Source organism: Lonchura striata, chromosome 2 (assembly GCF_050655825.1).
Source record: "Lonchura striata isolate lonStrDom1 chromosome 2, ASM5065582v1, whole genome shotgun sequence".
NCBI classification, from domain to species: Eukaryota; Metazoa; Chordata; class Aves; order Passeriformes; family Estrildidae; genus Lonchura; species Lonchura striata.
Genome location: NC_140704.1, coordinates 73,186,780 through 73,204,106, shown reverse-complemented (window position 1 = coordinate 73,204,106; position 17,327 = coordinate 73,186,780). Strand labels below are relative to the sequence as shown.

The window sequence follows — 17,327 nt, the reverse complement described above, 5'->3', positions numbered from 1 at the left end:
TTTTTCATTAACATTTATTACCCACCTCAGTATTGATTCATGACATTACTGAATTAAAAGACAGTTTATCAATCAAATCTGAAAGATTTTGTGGCATTGCTCAAACTTCCTGACTTGAACACTTGTACAAGTCCTAATTTTATCAATTCCTTTTGTAGATGATTGTCCAGTGAGTGATAATTGAATGAAATGCCTCTTTGGTGCAATTTAGTACAGCTAATGTTAAAATTAGGTTTTCCTGAGCATCAGAATCAAACAGTTGAAGGTACAAATGCATTATTTGAAACCGTGATATTGCAATGCTGTCACAGAAGTTTGAGCTTCATAGTATAATTAGGTGAGTTCAGCAAAAATCTGTAGTGAAACACTTAAAATACTTACAAGACTTCACTCACCATTTGAATTTTGCCTAAATATTTTGGAAAGATAATTACACATATAGTACTGCAGCCTTGCTGTGTGGTGAACTGGTTACATACAGCTTCATGCTTCAGTAGCTGCAATGTTTCTGGTACATCACATGTCTAATTTAAAAATAGCTGTCTTACAGCATGCTCAGCAGCACATATACAGCAGAGACATCTAACAAGTCTTGTCAGTTTCTTGCACATTAATTCACTTTTGGAGGCGCCTTTTCAGTTGGCATCTCATGTCATCATTAGTCTCTTGACATTCAAACATCATTGGTGGACTCATTAAGACATTAATTTTCAACACTAGCATCCTATGTTCCTGCTAGCTTGGAATGGGTTTGCAATCATTTTGGGAACTTAATATCTCTAGTTAGGATAGAGGAGAAAGGATTTCTGATGTATTCAGAATGGGTCTGCTGTTTTGAACTATCTGGTTTGAGTGTCCTTTGGTTGCATTTAAATTTCCATTCTGTTGGTTCTTTGTGTTTACGTAGTTGCATATCGTGCCTTTAAGCACTCCTTTGTCAATAAAAAACAAATTTATTTTATGTTTTGAATGCTAGCTTTGGTACTATCATTTTGTTATGCCAAGATACAGTATTAGAATATAGTAATTACAATCAGAGTAATTTTAGTATTTTGTTTTTAATGTGTTTCTGTGATTTTTTAAAATAACTTTATCCTTTTTTTATATGTATACTCACATAAATACAGGCATATAATTTTTAGCTTGCCCAGTGTTTTCCAGTTCAGCAGTGCTCTGTTTTTCCTTCTTACCTGGCAGATTGCAGCTTTGTGAGCTGTTCTCAGGCAAACATGCTGCCATTAACTGGTCTAAATTAGCAGACATATTTTAGCCATCTGATTTTCATTGTGGAGATGCCTAACTCATCAGGCTTTTGGTCTTGCATTTTAAAAGCTCTCACAATTATTTACTTGTAAATAAAATAAAGGCTTTACATAATTTTTACCATACCTGTCACTATCTGAAATAGTTTTATCAGCGTCTTTTCTGTAAAGCTGTGTGTAGCATACAGAAAGTTAAGCAATATAAACTTTCTAAGAGAACTTGTATTGTCTAGTTTTTATTCAGCTGAAATGCCTCTCAGCACCTGCTGTATGTAGAACGTGCTCACATGGAGAATCCATAAACTCTAGTATCTATAGTCTTGCTCATCTTAGGAACTTGCTTTTCTGCACATGCAGCCAGAAAATTGTGAATCAAGAAAAAAACACTGTCATTTACTAAAATTACATTCCTCAGCATGCTCAAAGTGGGCCCATCAATTTATATTCAGGGCCATCATCTTCAGTTATAACTGTTTTTTCATATGATCATTTTTATATATCTATAAAAAGGTGAGTCAATAGAGCAAGTTATTCTGAATAAATATATTCTGGGTAAACTTACATTACTTTTCCTATTCCAATCCCAAAACAAGAAGATAATTTCTAAATTGCAAGGAGTTTTGTCTTTACAAATGTACAGCAAAGAACAAACTGGACATGGCTTACTGCTAGTAAGAAACTTAACCAAGCTTGAGAAGCTGACAGACCATTGAGTTCAGCAAAGACAAATGCAAAGTGGTACCTTGGGTAGAATAAATCCCTGCAGCAGGTGCAGGATCTGACAGGTTATGTACCAGCTCTGCAGAAAATTTGGGCTTTTCCTGGGTAATGAGCTGAACATGACTGCAGAGCACATTGGGCTTTATTAACAACAGCAGATTGAGAGAAGAAATTATTTCCCTCTACTCAACACTTAGGAGGCAGTACTGTATTCCACTTTGGGGTTCCCCATGTAAAAGAGAGGTCGTAACACATAAAGAGTCCAGAGAAGATGGTATAGGCTAGAACATACACTAGGAATAGGCTGAGAGATATGGTTTTGTTTACTCTGGAGAAGAATTGGGGAAAAGTGAGCAGGAGGAGAATCTAATTATTGTCTTCCACATGGGGGCATATGGAGAAGATGAAGCCAGATTTTCACCAACACACACAGTAAAATGACAAGAGGCACCTAACATTTCCAGGGGAACAAAGACATTCCAGCTGACCAAAAAAGAAGGATTTTTTTTCCACTGGTCAAGCACCTAGAGATGACTTTGAAATATGACTCAACAGAACACTGTGCAGCACCTTTGTTGACACTGATGTTAGAGAGCTCATTTAAGCATAAGTTGGACAATTGAGGACATGCAGAGGTCCCTTACAGCCTGAGTTATTTGATGATTTTAACTAAGATACAAGATATTTTATGATTTTAACTGAGTTATTTTATGATTTTAACTAAGTTACATACAGTGTAGTATTTTAAATTTGATTTCTTCTCTGAAGACAGTGTTGGAAGATTATTAAATACATAATTGTCTTTAATTTAAATCCTATTCTGGAGGTGTAATATGGATTAGTGGAGTCACATGCGTAACTGTGGTGAAAAATAACACAGACTGTAATTCAGAAAAAATTACGATTGACGTCTCCAATTTATAAAATGGAGGTTGCAACACAGATATGACCAACACAAGAACAGTCATAGAAATTTCTGATGGTGTCTTTACTGAATATAAAAAGGCTGCAGTCTTTTGTCATTTAGTCATTTGTGTATACCTGTGGTGGGTGGCTGGCTCAGTTTGTGCATGCTGGCCAAAGATTGCCTCTTGCTTAGCAAGCAGTGTGTGTGAGAGTGCTTCTGGGACACAGGGAGGTAATGGCTTAGGGAAACATCAGGGAATTTAATAACTGGAGGTAGTGTTGTGGAGGAAGACATGCACATGGGCTATACAGAAGAGTATCTTGAGCTAGTACTGGACATTAAGGACATACATCCTGTAGTGGAAATGACAGGGAACTGATCCACAAGCCTTTTCCTTCCTCCTGTGTGACAGGAGAAATGGATGTGACCTTTGGGTTTCAGCTCAATGTCATGCATTAGGTATTTGGCAGTTCACACTCGCCCTGCTCTACTCTGGCAATATCATATGGTGCAGGCTCTAGGACAAAAGGTTTTGTCTTTTTAGCAGTAAGATTTGTGTTTCTTCCAGATGTACTCATTGAATCTTCATAGAAATGCAAGAAGACTTTCACTGGCAAAGTTAAATTTGCTTGTATATTGGACTTCTTATTGAGACTTTTAATCAAAGATTTTAACTTTGATTTTGGAATTACTTTCAATTCATTGTGATGACTTCTTTTTTAAATTGGAAACAGTTTCTAGGTGGCAGTTAGGTCTCCAGAACACTGCCTGTCTCTACTATGCCTTGTGCACCACCTACTGGATTATTTTTAACTTCCTGCGAAAGACTTATCCTTTCACAGGTCTATGAAATACAGGATTTACTTGTTTCCAAAAAGAAAACCCATAACCCCATTACTTTGGTGAAAAAATAAGTCTTATCACAAATAAGGCTTAATTCATGTCTTCTGTTCAACATCCAGTTGTATTTAGCTACATCATAAAGTGTTCTAACTTTAACATATGGCATCAATAATCACAATTAATGGCGTTCTGGCTGGTGTAAAATATCAGAGGAAAACAGCTACTTATACAGTAATTAAAACAGGAGTTGTTATATAGTCTGGCTTCTGCAAAGAAGTAAAAATTTTGGTTAAAATTAAATTTTTAAGACAACCTTATATTACTTCTAGAAAGAAACACCACTTGATCCAAAATTATCTCAGGTGATGTTTAAATGAGATCAAGCTATGGCTTGTAGAAGCCCAGACGATAAGGGGCTAATGTGTATGTCTCAAACACCAATAATGGGACAGCCATGGGGGTTTGTGCCAGGAACAAGATTTGCTTGGAGAACAGGACCATATGGAGGTTGAGCAGGGACAAACATCCTTGTTCTACTTCCTACAGGCACAGCAAACAAAAGACAGCATCAGTGAAGAATCAGGCATGAACTGTCAACCAAGGGCAAATCCAGCAGTAGGATATGAGACCACCCAAGACCCGTGAAACCCTCTAAACTAGGTCCAGATAGGTCTGAAAGAACAGACTGCAAATGATAACTAATTTGCATAGAAAGCAAGAAACCTGTTCTCAAGGCAGGCAAAACTGATCAAGCCCAGGCACACACCATCTGGCCAAAGAGATGACCTCTCTTTCTCTTCCCCTCTTTAATTAATCTCTTCCTTTCTCTCTTCCCTCTGACCTTATCCCATCACCCAAACCCCACTTTTAGCTTACAGCATAGGTCAGTGACTAACATATCTGTTTCCATGCCAAGTGTGTAATTTACTAATAAAACTTTGTGGGCTCTCTCACTTTTGTCATTCCTTTTGACCACATTTACTATTCTTGGGTGCTTCCTTCCCCATAGGGTGGGACATCACAGAACAGACAGACAAGAAACTGAGAAGAGCAGAATGAGACACAGATCAAGATGAAAGCCATTGTCAAGTGCTGCTTATGAGGATGATGACAATGAGAAGGCAATAAGTAAAGACTGCACATAGGACAAAATGCTGTGATGTGTTTTAAGGCAGACAAGATTTACTTAAGTAAAAGATTACATCCTTCACGTCTGTGTCATGGCAAATAGCTAAAGCAGGATCCCAAAATTAACATACAACATCACTTCATACTGCTGACAGTACCTAAGAACAGAGATGAAGTTTCAAATACTGGGAAGCATTTCATACCAATTTCAATATGTGTGCGTGTGTGTGTGTGTATATATATATATATATATATGTATGTTTAACATATAAAGATATAAGAAATTTTAATCTTATATAAAAAAACCTGTGTTTATATTTTCGTATTTTATACTCCATCTGGTCCAGTGATGTCAACATATGAAACCTACTCTCACTGAATAAATGTCAGTGTATGACTAAAAGAATTCTTTCCATTAAGAAATGTTCCTTTGAAGAGTTTGCTTTGTAGTAAAAGTTCAAATTAGTAGCACTAAAATAGAAAAAACCTACCAGAATGCTACTGAAAGGAAATACTAAAAAAAAATTAATTTAGCTGGGGTAATGACCAAAATTGGTTGCCTGAATTGTTTTATTTAAAGAAATTTAATTTCTATCAAGAATTAGCGAACATGCACATGCCTTGAGACTCAATTTGAGCAATTTAATCAAAGCTATTATCAGTTAACAACAACAAATCAATATTTTTGTAACAATACAGGCAACAACAGATGTTAGTACCACTGCAAAGAAGGCAAAGTTGTTTCATGATGGTAGTGTTGATGGACAGAAATTCTCCACACTTAAAAACACAAAGCCAGCACCACCAAAGAACCAAAATCAATTCCAACAACCTGTCTATGGCTGACCAGGATGAAGGGCTAGTAGGAAACATGTATATTTAATGAGATTCCCTCAAGGCAGCCTATCCAATGACTAGTGCCTAGATTACTATTTTCCCCTGATGCTGGAATCTGGACATGCAAGACTATGAAGACCACAGCTACACTTCATCTGCTGGTACAGTCCCATGTCATCATTCCCTTCCCACCTAATGCAGACCAGCACACACTGGATCCCTTGAGTAACTGGGATTAGATGTGCAGCCAGGTGAGTAACTATCCCACAAATTCTATCATCTCCTGTGTAGAGACACACACACCATCAGACCTTATAGCCTCCCCAGCAGTTGTTACAGACTGCCTGGTCCCTTTGGTATGTGCTTCCAGCTGTCTCAGAGACATACATGTATCTGGCCCAGGTTATGAATGCTTTGTTAACTGAGCTAAAGCCCCTGCCTGCTGTCTAGGTTCAGCTCAGTATCTGCTGGCAGCCAAATAGTGTAGACATACCCTCACCTGGCCCAGTTGCTGGCACCACAGGCATATGGGTTCCTCACATCCACAGACTCCACTCCAGTTGCTGGCACCACTGGTAACACTGGCTGTTGTGACCCGTGGTATGACTCCAGCTGGTAGCACTTAAACCTCCGTAAGCACATATGTACACAGAACAGAGAATCACCTCATCTAAGAAAATAGACATTTAAATTAATAAGACAGGGCAGCTGGCATTTAGGACATCCAGGACATCACCAAATAACTGCATGGACCAGAGACTAGTCCCTTATTCCCCTGTTTCCCTGTGCTTGTTCCTCCCCAGACCACCTAAATCTCTGCCTTTGGTTCCTTCCATACAAATTCACTATTGTTGTGGAGATGACTGAGAGGGCATTTAATGAATACTTATCAATACATATGTGACCCTTCAATGTACTTGGGCTAGTTCACATCATTAATAGATCAGTGCAGTGAGTTATATAGAAAGTTGAAGAAATGAAAAAAAAAAGGCTAATTAGAAGACCAGGTTAAGTCCCCTGAAGACTCAGATTTGGCAGAGGTAGCTTTTGCCTCTACACCTTGGTCTGTGCAGTCCTGGCTGTGGTAGAACAGCTTGACAGAAGCAGAAAAGATCAGCCTGCACGTGACATATGGACATGAGAGCAGGAGTGCGTAGCTATTGCAAGAGTAGCTGCACAGACTGAAAACTAGCCCAAATAATTGTATTCCTGGAGTAAAGAGAACACATCCTAGCAGAGGGGGGTTAATTTTAAAGTCATGATGTCAAAGTGGTGTAGGGGTGAGTGGGCATTTCTAGAGGCCTTACAGAAAAATATTAAAAAATCCTTAACTCTTGAAAATACAGATCTTAGTGTCTTATATTCTCATAGAGAATAATAAGCCTATCTTAAAGGCTTTTTGAATGGTAAAGAATTTGATTTTTCCTATAGGTTCTGCTTCACTATGTTTTTTACAGCTTCAGTAACATACATGCTGAGTTAAAAGGAGTAGAGGAGGGACAGTCCATGGTCTCCATGCAGAAAGAAAAGCTATCTCAGGACACAGCTGTATTAAATTTCACTTAAAAGGCAGTTCTAAAGAAGGTTGTCTAGTGTGTGAGAACAAGGAATACCATTTCCAGTCTGAGAACAACTGGCAAAGAGACAGGGTAGCTATAAGCTGTTTTTGCAGTTGCTAAACACTGGATTAGCAATTGACTGCTCATTTTGTCAATTAACAATTGACAAATTGTCAATTGACACTGCTACATTTCTAGAGCAGTACTCTTAATTTTTGGGTTTTTTTGGTTGCATTATTAATTATGCTGTTACAATGTTGTGAGTTAAATACTTCAGTCTTCTGCTTCTTGAATAAAATCATGTTATTATTGGTACTGGAGAGCTGAGTGATGTTGTTATTTATAAGCAAAAGGTCCATATTTGCTTTTGGATGTAACATCATTAAAACAATGTTCTTTGTAGCAAATATCTTTCTTTCCTTAAAAGTAAAATATTTTCAAGACCACTTAAAGAAGCTGAAAGAAGTAACACAGGCTTTTGCACAGAAGATCAAGCTATCTTTGGTACAAAGATAAGAATAAATGGCTTCATCCCTGACAGATATCATTTGGTGGATCACCACCATGATGGCTATTCAAGCATCATACTAGAATCCTCAAAATATTAATGGTCAGCTTTAGTCATTATTCAAACTAGGAAAATAAACAGTAAAGAAGAAATCAATTCTGCTCAGAATCAGACATCTGAATGTTCAGAGAGTATTTTTATGCAATTTATAAATTTATCAGCAACTAAATTAACATCTAAACTGTAAAATAACTGTTACTTACAAAGTTTATCAGCAAATACCATTTACTCAATAAATCCCAGAACTGATGTAGTAACACATTTATTGATCACTTTACCAACTAAAAATACAATTTTATACAGTCAGTCAACAGCAATAATGTACTTTATGAGAAGCTATGCTTTAATGAAATGGTGTTTAAAATATGGATTTCACTATAACTTGTCAAGCCAAGCTTTTACAGTGCTAATCAAAACAACTGCTGAACTTGAACTTTTCCCCTAAAACATCAACAATAATGCTGCAGACAAAGTAGCTTTTCCATTGTTAATGTGGGTTTAGAATTTAACAAGACAACTTCAAAAGGTTTAAAACATCCATAACATTGTCATTACTTCAACATTCACACAGATAAAGTGATACATTTAATACTTTCTAGCATTAATAAACAGTGTAAAAATATATTGTATATATATATATATATATATATAAATTTGTTTCCTTTTCCTGAAAAAACCTAGTACAAACAAGTAGTATATGATCCCCCCCTTCAAGTTTCTTTTACTTATTTTAAAGATTGAAGAGTAGTAGTTTTAAATTAACAGAAACAAAGACATGGAAATAAGAGAATCACTGTTGTGCTCCCCCATAACCTCTTGTCATAGTTACTAAGCGTATTAACCCCTTGGAAATGGTGGTTCCATTTTTGCTAATACCAGCTAGAATTGTGGAACTGGCTGCAGTGGGGATAAGATTTTGCCCAGTGTGCTTTGCACTGGATGATGCCTGGCCCCCTTCATCAAGTGGTTAAAAATCTTTGCTTAGGACACGTTTATCTACTATAGTTACGATTTAGAAATGCTATGCTCAAGTTGTTAATTTGCAATAATGTAAAGAAGATTCAGTGTTAAATTAGTGAGAAAAAGTAAACTTGTAAGATTAAACGATCATGTAAAATTTTTTACCGTGTTGAAAATTTCACAGTGAACACAGTAGGCTAGTACAGCTGCATGTCAATGTTTGCAAAGTCTGCAATTAGAAATATTGCAGGTAATTTTTAGCACACAGCAACTTCCTGGTTGATGAAAGACAAATGAAAATAAGAACAAAAACTAGTAAGCTTCACTGAAGTTTTTTTATAATCGTGTACAATGCTCCAAGGAAGACTATGTCAAGACCTCTCTCCATATCCCAACTGCTTAACAATTAAATTTCAATTAGTGCTCTATGTAATCAAAGACAAAACAGTTTTGCCTCCACCCTTTATGATCAGGTCCTGACAGCATGCATATCCAGATTTGTGCAAATGAAGAATCAAAACAACTAAATCGAATTAGAAATGGATGTTGGAATAGCATGGACTGATAAATAAGCTAGCAAAGGAATAAAGCATAATGTGGATAAATAAAAGGTTCATGACTGAATCTAATTCAAAAATTATACTTCTGTATAAATATATATTTCTCCTCTAATATTTAAATCTGTGAAATATAACACCTTGCTAAGAATAAACTTCAATATACTTATCCAACATTGACCATTTCTCTGCTTTACAGAATGTAAAGACAAATTACTTTGTATTATAAGCATTGTACAAAATTTTCCCTGCTGCAAGAATTTGCCAAAGCTGATATATTTTGAACTCAGCACAAAGATTAAAAACAAACACACTTTTTTGCACCATATAACTTGTTTTTGCCTATGATCTTACCTTTTCACACACTACAGTGTAACAAAAGTAGTTTGCCAACACAATTTTATACAGGATATAATTTTGTAGGTTAACTGATTTTACACAAAACCTTTTTAAAGATCTAGTACATATTTAGCTTGAATATTACAGACATACACAGCATTTCAGTTGCATTAATATAACCCTATTTAACAGAGCCCAGGCTGCATTATTTCACATTTAATTACTTTGTTTAAAAATAGTATTTGAGCAAATGAAAGCATATAGAAAGTCATCTGATGTAAAGTGGAACTTAAAATAATTTACCACTGTGGGGATTCAGACTGCCATCTTTTTTCTTATTTTGTTGTTCATCTATAATGTAGCTCCTGATCAAAATGCAACTGAGTGTATTTTTATGGCCACATTTTTAATTTAGTTGAGTGTAACTTTGCTCATGTTTCTGATGTTTTCTGAAAAATGTGCAAAGTAGTAGAAAAACCTTGCATAAAGATAGGTAAGGGCAAATTATCATGAGCATTATCTTTGAGGCCTTTCCAAATGTTTACATCAAAACTCACTTTGTACAGTGCCATAAGCTTTACAGTAACTCACAAAAAAGAGATGTTGTATTACTGTATTTAAAAATTAATTCATTGGCTATTTAGCTGCAATGGAATATGATAGTAGCTTATCATTTTTCCAAATCAGGTTAGTCAGTTGGTAATTTCAATGTGAATTTCTAAATCCAAGGTTTAAAGAGAAAAAAATGTCTCTTCTGTACTTTTGCCCTCATGTATATCCATGTCCCTAAGTAGGTGCCTGTGTGCATGCACATGTGCATGTGCATGAATACAAAAGATAACTTTAAAAAAAAATTGCTTCAGACTACCAGAACTGCAAATGTCTGTCAAGAATGCTGTAATTTCCTCCCTTTTGTTTATGATCAGAATTATTCTTGCTAAAGTCTGCCTTGAGTTCATGATCAATTAGTTTGAATGAAATAAGCCAATTCAAACGTTTTCTGACAAGTCAAGAGTTGTATCTTAAACTTGTTTTTAAATCCACCTTCTCCATAGGGTTTTTAAAGCAATATACCAAGGTTAATATACTGAAAAAAATACTAAATATATATAAACAGATATTTCTCCCTGAAAAAAATAAATTACTTGGACAATGAAGACATGGAGGTTCTATCTGCAATATTCTTTTACTTCTAGAAGCATTATTCTTAGCTGGGACAGAATTCAAAGCATTGGTTTTGGGTTTAAAGAGCCAGCATGAATTCAGCTACAGGTTTCTTGGTAGTTCTAGGATTCTGAAGACTTGAACATCCCTGACCATCATTTCCAGGTAATATTGAGTAAGCCAAATGGGCATTTTGGGGTTGCACAAAATGAGCAACTGAATGTTAAATGATATTTTATGGGCAAACACTCCAAATATAGGAGGTACACATATATTAATTTGAGGTACTCCAGACATTAAGAATTTCACACAAGTTTAAGAGCTGTCATTATGCTTCTGGTATTTAATTGTACAAAGGTTCAAGCAAGACTTGAATCCATAGGCAATGTATGACACTCCTGTTTCCTGTTCCCATCTCATTGTACCACAGCTTTATACTTACTAACAGGTGAGGAACAACTCTGTGTTTACACAGTGAGTGTCACCTTGCTTCACAAAGGTGAGGCAAAGGAAAATACAGGGCCCATGCAGAGCATAGTTTTAAATGGTTTCTTAAGTGTACTCAGAGGAAAGCTTGCTTTCACCCTTACTCACTCCTACTTCCTCACCATGGAGAAACTCCTCTTGTCACACTAAGTCTATGTTAGAATTGCTGAAGAGTGATTGCTCTCAGAACAGGGTAGACAGGTAAAACCATAAAAGCCTCCTTAAATTTTTACCTTTATGGTATGAAGGGAGAATGACAACACCCCCAACCAGCCAAGTGGAACAGCACTGGCTGCAGGACTAGAGCTTGTCCCTAATAAAATTTAAGTTTTTCATCAACATGTATACAGTTTAATTACTTATGCCAGATCCAAAGAGCATGTGTACGCACACACACAAACCTACACAAGTCTTGTGCATTACATTACTTAATACCAACTAAATGACAAGCCAAGAACATAATATTCACACTACAAACAACATACACAAAGGTGTAGTTATTTTGGCACACACGCAAGGTTGACAGTCAGTTAAGAGGAGGACACATACCAGTGCAACGCTACATTTGCTCTTGGCCAGTGCAGAGAATTCTTATTCACGGATGACAGGCACGTGCCCCCAGAATACATGCATCCCTGAAGGCAGGGTTATGTTTTGACTATCATACATGCAGGCACAAAGAATTAAAATTAATTTCATAACTATGTAAAGCCTCGAGGAAAAAACCTATCAATTACAACTTTAAAGTGTTGGTTTTGGAGGAATATACATGAGGATTTTCTCTACAGATGGTTACAGATGGCTGGGATACTTATCACTTGCAAGTCAAACCCATAGTAATCATTTGCCTTTTTGTTCTGCCTAATTCCAGCTACTATAAAAAATATTAATTGCACCAATAGAGGGAAAATATGGAGGACTAAAATGGTACTTTGTGAACAAAGCTTTGCATAATGCTAAAACATTGTCAGACTTTTGAATTTAATTGTCAGAATTTTTAATTTAGGTAAGGTCAGTAAAATAGATGCTTGAATTTAAAATATCTTTGAAAGACAATCTCTATGCTGATGAAAAACACAAACTATGACACAAGTAGTTTTGAAATCTCCCTTTCCCTTCCCTAAATGAAAAGGCGGTAAGAAGTATTAAAGTTTTAAAAAATAGGGACTAAATTTTGGCTATAGTCTAATATTCAACATTCCCCTTGGAATTACAAATATTTGACTACAATTAATTACAGATGTTCATATAGGACCCATGAAACTATGTATGTTTTTCAATGTCTGCTTCTCAGTAATGCTATTGTGATAGCTTTGATAACCACAAAGAGCAGGCCAATCATTTTTGGTTTTTGTATTTCCATACTAATGGCTGCAAAACTCCCAGGGAAACGTTCAACTAAAGCTCATGGAGTGACTAAACAAAATTAGTAAGCAAGCCCTAAGAAGAAAATCCCTTTTGACTGCTGCATATTTTACTAAAAAACTACATTATTTTTAGAAAATTATTTATAATGACTATTCATTTGCCTCAGTAAGGATTCTCGTTTCTTGTCCTCAGTCTTGTCAGGTTTTGATGGTCAGGTTAGGCTTCAGTAGACACACAGGTAAGGATTGTGTACTGCCACAGTATTTAAATGAAATTTGAGTTTGTTCTTTAAGGCAGTTATTTCTAAAAGCTATCTAAACTTTCGGATCACATTTCTTTTGGTAGCATCTACTGTAGTAATGAAAGGAAAGATAACTAGGAACAACAGGGTTTTATAGAAGATATCACATAAGACAGTGTTACATAGTGGAAGATGCTGAAAATCAAGCTGGAAATTTAGATGGAATGAATTGAGATGCCCCCCCCAAAAAAAGAGAGAACAGTAAACCTTATTAGGTTCCCATGTCCTTACGTCAGACATGAAATTTAGTTACAGTCTGCAGCATGGTGCATCAGAAAAGAATATGCTCTACAACACTCTAAGGGCTGAAAGTGGGGCACCTCCTCAGCTATCCCTTCCTGTCATCTTTGAGGTATAAGCTGTACTTACTGTCCTGAGAGTTGAGGGAATAGCAGATGAGTAAAATGTACTTTGCCTCATTCCCAAGCAGACCTGGAGCTTAAGAGCTAATAATCAAGCAAGTATTTAGGCTTTTAATTTCTACCAATATTAGTGGAATAATAAGAGCTTAAGAACCCCTAATATACAGATGCATAAGATACTTTTATTCATAACCATTATCTTTCACACCAAGCATAGTTAAAAGAGAAAAACCTTTACTAAGTACTATCTTCCTAGCAACAACTTTCCTTTTAAACTGTTTCATCAGAATGACTTCTTTTCATGTATCACTTTGAGGTTTAAAACTATCAGACTGAAGAAACAAAGAAGAAAAAAGAAATATGTTCCTCAAAATAAAATACTGCTGTCTGAACCATCTTCTCAGGTTCTGATCCCAAGCTTACCATGCCATTGAAAGAATTTCAAAGTTTGCATCAGGTACAAATAAAGTGCTTTGGTTCATGGCAGGGATTTTATACTGCACAAGCAATGCAAAGTAAACTCTGGCAGAACCTTAGCTCATTCCATCAGTCTCTTATAAGTCAATTTCTAGATAGTGTCAGCTTGGATCTGTCTGCACTCTCAATTCCCTGGCATGCCTTCTATCATATTTGTGTGCTGATCTCTCTCACTTTGAACTAACAGCTTAAAACCTAATTATATCTTTAAATCTTCCTAACCAATCACTCCTCCTATATGGAAACATTATGGCATTACAGACTCTGTATTTGGGCACCTGAGAAAGTCTGTCCTTTGTGTACCTAAAAGCAAAGTGTCGCCCAATGTGCCAGACAATAGCTAGCAACAAACAAATGCCCGGGTCAACAGTGTACTCTGGGACCCTGCAGTAGGCTGGACTTCACCCTTTAGTGAGGCTGGGTCCAGAACTTTTCAGTTACCAGTGAGTTATTAGTCAAGTAAAGTCAAAAGGAAAAACAGGGATACTGATTTTGCATGTAACTCAGCTGAAGCATTTATCAAGGGTTGTAGGCTCAGCCTTTTTATTCAGTAAAAAAAACAAGGACTACCCTGGAGCCATCTTCAGGTGCACAGGCACCAATGACAAAGAAGGCTCTTTACATTTAGACAGTTTACTACCATGCCAGAATAATTTAGCCACTGTTGGTATCAAGTATCCTGTTTTCTGCTTTGGAGTGTGACAGGTCCCCAGTGCAACACAGGAGTGGATAACCTTTCACTTTTCAAGAACACTGGCTAATTCTTGGAAAGGGTTCACAAAGTTGAACACTTTGCATCCTGAGCATCTTTACATACACCTAAACTCTTCCCAGGTAACCAAAGCCATCCATGGGAAAAGCCAGTTAAATCTTTACAGGAGCATGTGCTGTTTTGGCAAACTTCCCTCCCGCTTAAAGAAAAACATCAATGTTAATTACAAACAAAAGCATGTCCAAGTCCACAAGGAAGCCCTTGCATTTTGTTTGCTATTGTTGTTTTGGTTTTAGGTTGATGTATGCGCTCAAAGGGTCTTCACTGAGGGTGAAATTACAGGACAGGCTACCACATAATGTCAGCAGAACAAAACATGAACAGTGTAAGGGCTGAAAACCAGTGCTCCCTTTCCATACATTGGCCAAATACAGATTGTTCACCTGCATGGCACATGACAGCATACACTGCTCACCTACGTTTATGTATTGAGTGGATTGCTGGTACGGGTAGGGGGAGAGCAATACATCTATTAACCTTTATTAAGAGTTGAATGTGAAAATCAGGGCACAAGCTCTTTTTGAAAGAAAGCAAAGCAGAACTGCAAAGAGCTGGTTTTGAATACTGAACAACCTATCTTTCATAACTTCAGAGAAACAGAGTAATACATCAAGGTATTTGTTCAGCTCTTGCAGAAAATTGGAACGGCCTTTTCTCTCCTTTAAAACCAGTATATTAAAAAAGTTATTTTTATTTCAATTAATTTCTTTTGGCATTCTGGACACCAGCTAGGTCACACTCAGCTGCCTGTACCTTAAACCTGTGGGACTGGCTCTCCCGGTAAGATTGGAAAGCCATTCCCAGCAATACTATTAATCCCAAGTCTAGCAACAAGAGTAAACAAATCCCTTGTCCCTTGGATTCAAATGAATCTATCATAAAATATAGCCCAGTTATAATGTTGGTTTTTTGGGGTAAAATTGCACCTAATTACATAGATATTAATTGTAAATGTCCTTACTCCAAGGGGTCATAAGCTTTCCTTATATATGTTAGAGCTTAAAGGGCCTATGTGACAACATATGTGCAAAACAACTTTCATTTAATAGCAATCTGATTGGCAGTGTTAAGTCATAAACAATATTTTAAACTATTATTAGCTTAATGCCCCCTTCACTTCCAATGTGAGGCAGTGCAAATTTGAAAACAGACTGTGAAAATCCTTAACTATACTTTCTTAGTAAAGTCTTGTTCCTCACCTCTCAGATTAGTACAATAGCTCCATCCAAATCCAGCCAGTCAGAACCATGCTACAGTACACACAAGAACAAAGACAAAGTATAGACAGGAGGAAAGTAAGGGCTGGTATTTTCCAACTCTTTCTGTTGACATAAAATACTTTAGAGCCTATATTGTCCTAGAAATAGCTTTTTTTCAGTTTTCCAATGAGTGGTATATGACAATCACAGGCTAGAACCTAGTATATTACTACTACTTATTTCCCAGTAGTTTATAGTTGAATGTTTTAAGAAAAGTGCTAGATCCCATAAAAGACACTTAAAAAAAACCCAAAACCTAAAGCAACAGTGAAATGAAACTGCATAAGTAATGGGATATTCTTCAGAAATACTGCTACAAAAGATCCTCTTTTCAAAAGGTTCTCTTTGACATCATCAGGGCAACCTAGGAATGTTTGAGATCTTTTGCTAGAATTGACAAAGTGTGGTATAACTGCTCTTAACTTTGTCTTTGTTGTTTGCTGGTTTGGGTTTTTTTTTCCTAAAGCTCAACAAAATAATGTATTTTTTATACCTACATATTTATTTATTTTTGCCAAAATATGCATGAGGAATGTAAAGAAGTGGCATTGTGCTGCATGTAGCTCAGCAGATGTTGAAATCAGTTCCAGTTCCTGAAGACAACTTCTTGACAACATAGTCTCGACATTCAAAATAATTGAAACATGGGATTCATAACATCATCCTTACAAATATATACTCTATCCCCCTCTGTGTTGTAAACCCTCAGCCTTACTTGTTTCCTTGTACTTTATGATCGTATGTGCCTGCATGCTTATAACCAGATACATATCCTGAGTTATCCACCAGATCTTCTCGGCCAGCTCTGCCTTTTCCTTTCCCACTGGCATCAAACCTCTCTTTGTGAGAACCCGTGAATTTTGAAGTATCTGTGAGGCGTGAAACAGTTGGAGATGCAACGGTTTTCTATTGGAAGAAAATAAAAGAAACAAAACAAAAAGACACATCAGAAATCAGCTATTCTTAATAGCGATACTTTTACATGCTACCAAGATTTAAATCTTTGCTAATGACAAAGACTATGCAAATACCTACTAATTCCCAGCAATAGGATGCAAAAGATGTTTGTTTCTTGCCATTACATACAATGACAATAATAATATAGCAGAAAAGGAAATAGCATAAATTACATCAAAACCTTTTGGAAGAGACTTTCAGCATGAGATACTTTTGATTAATAATCAAGTTCTAAGCACTAACAATATGAAGAAGTTTCATCTTGACTTCACATTTTGAACCATGTTCAAAATCCATTATGTCAACATGAAAGCATAAAAGCCTGGCTCCACCAATATAGAAAAAGTACTCCAATACAACTAGAATTCATTGCTTCAAAAGACAATTTCATTCTAAATTGTAGGATTCATGAGAGAAGTAACAAACTGGAAGGACTGAAAGTTTGCTAAGATTAGCAAATTAGCATTCTATGAAATGGCACTGAGGAAAGACTTCCCTTCT

At 36.4% G+C, this 17,327-nt stretch overlaps 1 protein-coding gene across 3 annotated transcripts in view; it reads right to left on the bottom strand.

Annotated features, from left to right (window-relative positions):
* Positions 1-8,070: 8,070 nt before the first annotated feature.
* The window catches only part of TPPP (tubulin polymerization promoting protein), a 65,355-nt gene continuing 56,098 nt past the window's right edge, over positions 8,071-17,327 (bottom strand). For all 3 annotated transcript variants that reach the window (XM_021540501.3, XM_021540502.4, XM_021540503.4), the window contains one exon: positions 8,071-16,775. In XM_021540501.3, coding sequence (XP_021396176.1) covers positions 16,581-16,775 — 195 coding nt within the window. In that variant the 3' untranslated portion in view covers positions 8,071-16,580. The remainder of the gene's footprint in view (positions 16,776-17,327) is intronic.